Genomic DNA, 9,559 nt, shown 5'->3' with positions numbered 1-9,559 from the left:
AAAGATATTATGTCTTCCCATTACGTACGAGTATGTGTTGATAAAAAATAATATAAAAATAGTCGCTGTGAGGAATTTCTAAACCATCCTCATATTAAGCCTCTTATGTATTGTGGCAACGTTGAAAACCGAAATTCGTCCAAAAATTTAATCAAGAAAATATTTTCAAAATCGCATGTGGCAACGCCCTTAGTAGCCAATCGGAAAAAATGCTACAAATGTCAGACAATAGCAAACAATTGGTTGACAGAATTGTTCAAAATGGACGCAATATCTTTGTGTTCCCATTCTCAGATCGCGTGAGCAGCAGTGATAAGTTTTTGCAATTTACTTTTCCTAATAAAAAAGTGGAGTGTGAAAACTGAAAAAAATGCCAATGAATTTAAATTTGTGATATACTACTTATAAATGGGACGAAAGTGGATAATAATTCAAGGGTTTACGTAAAATTTCGTCCGGGTAGTGAAGAAACAGTCAATATACAAATCAACTAAAACTGTCTGATGGAATTTTGTAATACACCAATTGCGAGTTTTCTTTGTGACCTCACTTTTTGTGTTTCGGCGTTTGTGTGTGTTTAGCGTACTTTAGCAGAGCGTATTGTGCTGTCGTAGGTTGCCAAAACGATGTTTGTAGCAGCATTTTCTTTGCAAGTATTATTAAAACAAAAAATGCGATAGAAATTCTCCAGCAACTGCAGTCGAAAAGTTAGTTAAAGCAGCCAGAAGTCAGTAGTTGATGTGCGGTTGTTTGTGTGTACGTCAATCCTAAACGAGCGACCGACTGGCTGGCTGGCTGGATACGAAAAACGCAGTGACAGAAAAGAAAACAAGACCACAAAAGAAAGAAGGTAGTACAAGCGATCGGAAATTGTGCTAGTGACAATTTGGCAGTTTTTTGTTTTACGCCAGCTTATATACCTTATTCTTTTTTGGTTCAAAATTATAATGGATTAGTTAAATAATGCAATACGTAGAAGTGCAAATTTGTTTCCACGTATAGCCAACTTGTGAATGAAGAACCAACACATTGCAGTGTTAATTATGAAGTACAATAATGTGTAACGCAAGTATGTATAATTATTGTAGAAAGAGATAAAAGTTTATACAACAAAAAAAAAATGTATAAATTTGCAGTAAAAGTACTGAAAAAATACAAAGAAACCAATTTTGAAAGTGCCTACAAACAAGGACAAATTTGTATTCCTTTGAAAAACAAATAAAGTGATAAAAGCGGATTATCGGTTAGCGTTCTGTCCGCTAAAACTAGTTTATTATAACAAAAAAAAATATATATACGCCTTTACGATTTTAAATTTCATTTACCGTCTAAACGCATTGAATTATATGCATTGTCATCATTTGTCTACACGATCCCAAAAGTACAACGACGCATACTTGCTGAAGTTTAGGTAAATATTTGATATAATAGGTTTAAAACATTTACAATTATTTGTTTAAAATTTTTTTCAGTTATATATTATGGAAAAAGGGAAAGTACATGTGAAAAACGAGCATCGTGGCGTGTCTGCACAAACACAACAACAACAATTAACGCCAAAAATTGCTGAAGGTCATCCCACAACGTCACTCTCACCCGAATTGAAATCTGCGCCCTTTATGGGAATGCACCATAACATAGAACATCCACCACAAACAGTGTACTACCATCCACAACGCCCTTCATCGAAAACGAATACAACAAATATTTCGGAATGTGAAACTATCGGAAATTCAGCTAATGATGGTGTATTCCCTTTATGTTACGTATGCGGCGGTAATGGTGGCTGCGAATCTCTTCGCGTACGTCCTAATCAGGATTGTCCAACTGAACCGTATTTTCCATTTTTGGAACGACATGAACCACCTAACGCTGTACCAAAGCTTACGTCTACACAAACATATGTAATCGCTTGTATGCTATGCTATCGATCCTTGCGAGAGCAATGGGACGCGTACGAACGGAAAAAGAAACCACATTTACAACGTTTGTATCATATGAAACGTGTTGATGGGAAAAGTTACATTGGCGCCGACATACAAACACAAGGTGAATACGCTGCACAGATGCTTGGTCTCAGTGCTGAACATTTGCAACATGGTAATTTGCATGAAGATTTTGCCTATTTAAGTGGTGTGCCGCGAACGCCAAATCGCGCCGATTACGAACGTCCATCGAATGTGACGAATCAATATTATTCTTTACAACCGAATGAACCGTCATCGTCAGTACATTATGCTCAAACGAATAACACGCCTAGCTCAACGGCTCAACAATACTGTGATTATTACAATCGAAACTTTAACGCTACCTTGAATGGCCAAATAACGCCACAACCAAAAGAAAAGCAAACTGGCACCACGCAGTTACCTAAGAATGTGGCATTTATGAATGAGGAACCTGCCGCGGTTGAAACTCGTAAATCTCTCGGTAGTGGTTCACCATATGACTCGTTAAATATAAAATCGTCCTCATTTGCTCATCATAAATTTAAATTAGGTCAGATTTCGAGTATGAATTCAGCTTCAGCTCGTAATGAACTAAACTCATCAAATGAAACTCAAAAGGTTCTTCATACAAATTCTGAAAGTAAACAACAACTACAACAACAGCAGCGGCAAGATCGTAACAGTCCTCAATACGACTATGGCATCGCAACTGGTGTTGTTGGTGTTGGTGTTGGGGGTAATCACTCCAATGCCGCGTCAATGGCTGATGTTATTGACGATGCAAGTGGTGCTGCCTTGGATTTGCGTAACTCATCAAATAACATCTGTGAACCATACATGTTGTCATGCGGTACTTCACGCCAAATGTTTCGAAATGCCTCACCTAGTAATAATGCCACCAACCAAGTCGATGTCGGTATTCTCGACTTGTCAATGCCCGACAAGAATTCATTGACTGAAGTTTGTTATGTTTGCGGTGATGAACAGCGACGTGGCAGTCTCATCGAACTAAGCACTGTGCGTTCGAAGGATGGAAAGGGTCGCCATCATCCATACTTTCCGATTTTCAATGAACAAATACCGCGCCCGCCGCGCTCACGTCCCAAAGATCCACGTGGCATGATACAAGCTTGTCAATTATGCTATGAACATCTTATACAACAGTGGAATAATTACCAGGTAAGTGTTAGCTGACGGTGTGTAACCTATTTATATGCATTTTATAGCAGCAATTAATATGCACAAATGCATTTATTATAAACAAATATATATAAGTAAAAAATAAATATGCATAAATAGTTATAAAGTTAAAAAAGTCATAAAATTAAATAATTCATAATAAATGTAGGTCCAGATTACACTTTTTATTGCAGACACGTGCAAAATATTTAAAAAAAAAATAGAAAATGCTAACAGATAGCAATTAAATGACTTTGCATTAACGTCATGCAGAGAACGTTGAGAAAAATGAAGCTTTTCTAAAAGAATAACACTGCGAAACGAAAAACAGATTTCAGTGCGACGACATTTACCGTTAGTCTACTAAAACTACTACTAAAAACTTACAGCGTTACATGCTCTGAATACACACATCAACTTTTGATATAACATTTTTTTTTGTGTAGTAAACTAGGTCAGCGTTGCCTGGCTATATCTGATTGGTTAGAACGCTATAACGTTTCCATTTCAGGTTTTGGAGCGTATTTTTTAGTTTTCCGTAGAAGTTTTGAACAAAGAAATTGAATTAAAATTTTTTTTTATTAGAAATTACAGGAGCTCCCGCTAACGACGTTTCGATTGTAATGCTTGGGTTCAACAGATCAATTCGAACCCAAAAATTTTTTTTGTCAAAATGATCCTTTTTTATTTACCATCTGGGTTGCAAATAATGCATTAAATCAATAATTGAATTAACATTTGAACTAAAATTTTTTTTTATATTTTGTAATCCTAAATATAGGATTAAAAAATAATAAAAAAAATGTTTATCCATATACCTAAAAATTTATTTATTTTTATTCCCAATTACCGGATTAAAAAATACAAAAATTTCTCGCAAGCACAAATAATAAGGAATTAAAAAAAGAAAGTGTTTTAAAATTAAAAAAAGAAAGTGTTTTAAAATTAACATTTTTTCGCCTTTGCGTACTTCATTCAAATAAAAACAAAAATTTTCAATTTTAAATTCCAAACGTTTTCGATTAAAAATATAATATGAATTATTAGACTAAAAAAAGAAAATTAAAAAATACAAATCTAAATTCGCAACCCTGTTTACCTTAGATGTTGTTGTTGTTGTTATAGCAGCAGAAGATAACTCTAACGTAATTTGTGTCCGATCCGACTGTCGTGGGTGCGAAGCGGATAGTCCTTTTGGACGATATCACTAGCGATGTTACGACTGTTTGATACCATTTTTGTAGTACAACTTCTTCTTTTATACCTTTCGTGTAGCGTGGCCTTAGCAATTTTTACCAGCTTATTTATGTAGACCCTATCAATTTGAAGGATAACTTTCATGGTCCTCTTACTGTTACAACTAACTTTGTAGTTCTAAGATAATGTCTATGAAATTATAAAATAAACAGTTTTGAGCAAAATCACGCTACAACTGTCCACTGTCGAAGCTACTTCTGATATAATAAGATATTTTGTAGCAAATTTCCTAGTAGTCACGTTTTAAAACATCAAAAACAACTCGTACTCTTTATCTTTCACGTTTTACCCTTAACAGTAAAGTCAATAAAAAATTAATTTTATTTAACCGCATATAGTAGAGCCATTTAAAAACAGCTGAACGATTAAAAATATAAAACCAATAAGGAGGCATAACAACAATTTACACAGCGATGGTTTTGTTTTAATTTGTGAGTGCTAACCTATTTTTGTACCCAATTTTATAACCACTTTGAATGTCTGGTTGTGTTTATTATTACTATTTTTTTTGTTGTAAATCTATGATGACGATTAGTCGTGTCGCTGCGGCGTCGTCAGCGTCTCAAGTTGAGCCATTTGATTTTTAATATTAACTATTGTGTAATGGAGTGCAACAAAATTTTAGATTACATTGTGCTATATGCTGGCTCAATTGTTGGCTGTTGTTTCTATTTACATTACGATACTATAACGCCAGTCGACTCGGGATCCTAATTAAGTCCACCATTTATACCTACAGCGTCGATTCCCACTGTTATCAGTTTTCCAATGTGGATTTTGGGTTCGAATTGCTCTCGTGCCGCCACATACACCCAGTCGCGAACGAAGCGCGCTTCTACACGTTTCACATAACTAACGCAAGCGCTGCGGCGTCAGTATCGTCGCCGTGTCAGTGCAAGTGCCAGTGCGGATGAACTGTGCAAGTAGAAGCTTGACGGTATTTGAAACTGGACAAACAATTGCATTTAGTGTTCCGTTTATTTTTTGTGTTTTTTGCTTGAAAATATGTACAAATATGTACATAACGCTTGTATAAGCTAGTTACATATGTACATATGTGCGTAACTGCTACTGTGCGTGAGTAATTAGATCACAAATGTCAGATAAGAGAGATAATAAACGCCAACTTCGTAACGCCAAGTAACAAAAAAACAGTATTTTTTCTTGTGGTTGTTTCTAAAAATTTAGATAACCCCAAAAAAATATAATAAATAATAATATATGTAACCGCGTGCAAACCACTGTTTCCGGCATATAAATGTAATAAGTGCAAGCATTTACATATATGTATATTTGTTTGTATGTACATATGTATGTATGTCGTGCGCGATCGCTTATCAGCATTTGCAATTTATAAATCACTTGACGCTCTATAATAATTACTTTGTGTGCTAAATACGAAATACTTGTAATATTCGAAGTAATTGTGCGCGGCTGTGGGTGTTGAGCGTAAAGCTAGTATGCTCAGCCAATTACGCCGCTGGAAAAATTATTAACGCCATTTAAAAACATACCGATATATATAATATTGTAGTACATACTTAAAAGTGCTCGTAACCTTTCTCCTCTTGGCCTTTTCAATTACTTGACTACTACTGCATTGCATGAATAACGGCATAGATAATCATTAGCAGTTCCGTGAAAACTATATTTATATAAAGAGTACATATATGTGTTTGTGTGCGTAATTATAAAACTTTGTTTGACCCTTAAATCAATGCAAATTCGCAAGTGTTTATTGCGTTCGGCAATGTCAGATTGTAGTGATAATAAAGTTGCGATCGATTTCGCTCTTGCAACAAATACGACCGGCGCGATGATAAAACTTCGAGAAACGGACGCAACAGCGGTGTGTAGGCGGAATGAGCAGAAATTGTTGGAAAACGATAACTGGAAGGATTATAAGAAATTAAAAACTTACCTAATACTTAAAGATAAGTTGGTTGAGAAGGTAAATACCAGAAGAAATGTAATTCTAAAGTCACTAGAAAAAAATATACATATACGTATGTATGTATAAATATATAGGTAGATATATATACATATTTACACATGCGTATGAATGCTTTGGATAAATACCATAAAACGGAAGTAATAAATTAAATTATGCACTGAAAATAAATAAAAAGTGAGCAATGCTTTCGTATTAAACTAATTGTCCATGAAAATTACAAAAGTATAAAATATTTAAAGGCTTAAAAATATTCTTTCATGGAAATAATTAAAAGTTTTAATAATATAAAATGAAGTTCGAAAACAGTGCAAAATTAACGGTTTAAAAAGAGACGTGCTTTTACCGTTACCACGACAGTCGGGTTTTAGTAAGCGAAACGTACACGGATTTTTATCCGACCAAGGACTGTCAACTCGGCACGATTCCTCGAAATTACTTCAGGAATGTTTTCTGTCACTACAACAACAGACTTGCTTTTAGTATTTTTAACGACCTTTTGCAACTTGCAATTTAATTTTTAATTTTTTTTATAAACGAAGTTGGAAGAAAATACCTTTTAAAATAAGTTGATAATATTCAGCAAATAAAATATGAATATTTCATTTTTGATACACGTCTAACGCTGTTCAAAGTCATTACCGACGTTTGGGAATATATTAAATAATAAAAATGAATTATACTAACAACTAAAATTATGAATTCTGACATGACATTTAAAAAAAATAATGTAAAGGAATTAAAATGAAAGAAAATATATTTGATTAAATAGAAAATTTTTAAATATTATATATACAAATAAAATAGAAAAAAGAAAATAATAGATAAGAATAGATAAGGAAGAAAAACAGAAAATAATGCAAAAACAAAAAAATAAAAAAATAGAAAGAATACAAAAAATGCAAAAAACAGAAAAGAAGAAAAAAATAGAAAAAAGTGGAAAAAATTTTAAAAATATAACAGAAAACACTAAAAAAAATACAAATAGAAAAAACAAGAAAATAATAGAAACCGCAAAAGAGAAAAATAAATATTTTTAAAGAAAAAATTGGAAAAAAATAAATGAAGACTAAAAATCTAAATGTAAAATTATATAAAGATATAAAAATCAATTTAATTGTAGTTATGTATTGCTAAATTAAAAAACAATAATAATAATATAGAAATAGTTGTATAATTAGAATTCGAAAATTTAAAATTTAAACACTGGAATTAAAAAAGAAAACACTACTAATAAAACATAGAAAATTATGAAGTACAAATATTTAAGTGAAATTTATAATATTTGTAGACAACAAGTATTTAATTGTATTTAAAAATTATAAAATATAACTTTAGGCATATCTACTTTTTACTATATAATATAAAACCCCTATAAAGTGTATACATACATACATATGTATATAACTGATAAACGTGACGAGCTGTGTAGTTCTAACCATGTCTGTCTGTCTATCTGTATATACTGGAACTAGTCCCTCAGTTTATGAGATATTGAACGTAGCACACGTCATTTTCTCCTCAAGAAGCGTAGCTCAGATCATTTGTCGGAACCGCTGATATAGGACTACTAACTGATCCTTGTTCCCTGTTCCTTGTATGGACAACTTTTTTTATTTTACAAATTATATTCACGAAAATTGGCATAGATTAATGCCTAAGGCAGATCGGACCACTATAGCATAAAGTTGTCATACAAACTGACAGATTAAAATCAAGACTTTATACTCTTTTATGCTGTAAGAAATACACGTGTGAAAAATATTATAGCTTCAGCCCCACTGAAGTTAACATTTTTTCTTGTTTAAAAATATTTAAGAATGATTATATAGAACTTATATAGTCTAAAAAATATAAATAAATATTTCTGCGTAAAAAATGTGTATTTTACTATTACAAAAGTATTTCAACTTCATGAATGACCTCAAATTACTTTCAAAACGTATTCTAAATAAAATTCATACTTGTTTTTTCGCCAAAAGTTGTTTAATATTAATTTTTAAAGAAATTTGTGACGCTTGTTAATTGTATTATTGTTGTACTGGTTAAAATTTTATGAACTATTCTACTCTCTATCAATATTAATTACATTAATGAAGGCATGACAGACATTTATGCTTAAATATTGACGTAACAAAAACGTTAAAATGTAAAAAAATTACGCCAAGTAATTGTCACATTTATTATAAAAATAAAAGCAAATATTTAATTTCATTGTTATAATTGTAATTATTTGCTTATTCAATTAGACAATGTGTAAACTATTTATTTAATTTAATTTAATTTTTTTCTTATTTTCTTTCAGACTACTCAAACACCTGAAAATGAACGCTCCTATACGTTACGTAAGAAACCTACATCCGTCACGGAACGTACCACATTTGTGTGTTATACCTGTGGCGGCGACACGCCCTCCTCACGTTTGCGGCTTGTGTATTGCTGTCCCAATGCAGAGCGCGAACCCTACTATCCTTTCATAAAAACAATGAAAGCTTTCAAAAATGCTAGTCCAATCAGTCCACAGGGTGAGTAGTATGATATACTTTGCAAAACAAAAAAAAATTATATAATTTTTCTCTAAATTTAAACTAGGCATGGTGCAAATATGTTCCTCATGCTATGAAAAGCATTTATATTTGGCGGAGGGTGGTAACAACACTACAATGGCAGCGGCTACCTCTACCGGCCGTATATCTGGTGGACCCGCTGACAATAATGCGACCGGTAGTGGCGTTGGTGGTGCCGCTGCAATTTACAGCGTAGATGGTGACGCAAACCTCAGCAACAACAATGTGATCGCAACAAGCGCTGAGGGTGCAGGACGTTACACACCCTCCGAAAAGTCGTTGGCCAACTCGGATTCGACAAGTAATGTGAAATTTAAGGTGAGCTAAGTTCAAACCAAAACAAAACAAAAACAAAAAAAAAATGAAAAAAACGACGTACATGTATTTGTGATTTATGATCACGATAAGTGTTGAGTGGTGATTATCAATTTTTACGCCAGCCGCTGCAGGTCCTCAAAATAACTGTGCTACAAATTAATGCATGTTTGTGTTTGAATGGGTTTTCATATTTGAGTGTTAATACTTAGAGTGTTATTAACTAGTCTTATAATAAGTGGGTAAAATATTTTCACTCTACTGCAAAATATTTGCTCTAATAGGTCCACATACTTGTACTATCCGTATATCAGCATTTTTTCGTACACATTCAACCAAAC

The 9,559-nt window shown here is 32.9% G+C and overlaps 1 protein-coding gene across 3 annotated transcripts in view; it reads left to right on the top strand.

Moving 5' to 3' along the window:
* Window positions 1-251: 251 nt before the first annotated feature.
* The window catches only part of px (plexus), a 40,373-nt gene continuing 31,065 nt past the window's right edge, over window positions 252-9,559 (top strand). The window contains exons 1-5 of one of the 3 annotated variants that reach the window (XM_070108862.1): window positions 253-1,069; window positions 1,137-1,411; window positions 1,473-3,128; window positions 8,642-8,861; window positions 8,929-9,221. In XM_070108862.1, the coding sequence (XP_069964963.1) occupies window positions 1,482-3,128; window positions 8,642-8,861; window positions 8,929-9,221 (2,160 nt within the window). In that variant the 5' untranslated portion in view covers window positions 253-1,069; window positions 1,137-1,411; window positions 1,473-1,481. Of the gene's footprint in view, window positions 1,412-1,472; window positions 3,129-5,218; window positions 6,337-8,641; window positions 8,862-8,928; window positions 9,222-9,559 lie in introns of those variants that run through there. The other 2 variants (XM_014236620.3, XM_014236623.3) reach the window with 2 other exon arrangements.

The sequence above is a fragment of the Bactrocera oleae genome, chromosome 4, assembly GCF_042242935.1.
Source record: "Bactrocera oleae isolate idBacOlea1 chromosome 4, idBacOlea1, whole genome shotgun sequence".
In the NCBI taxonomy this organism is placed as follows: Eukaryota; Metazoa; Arthropoda; class Insecta; order Diptera; family Tephritidae; genus Bactrocera; species Bactrocera oleae.
The sequence above is the reverse complement of the archived record's forward strand: the minus strand, read 5'-3'. Positions and strand labels throughout refer to the sequence as shown.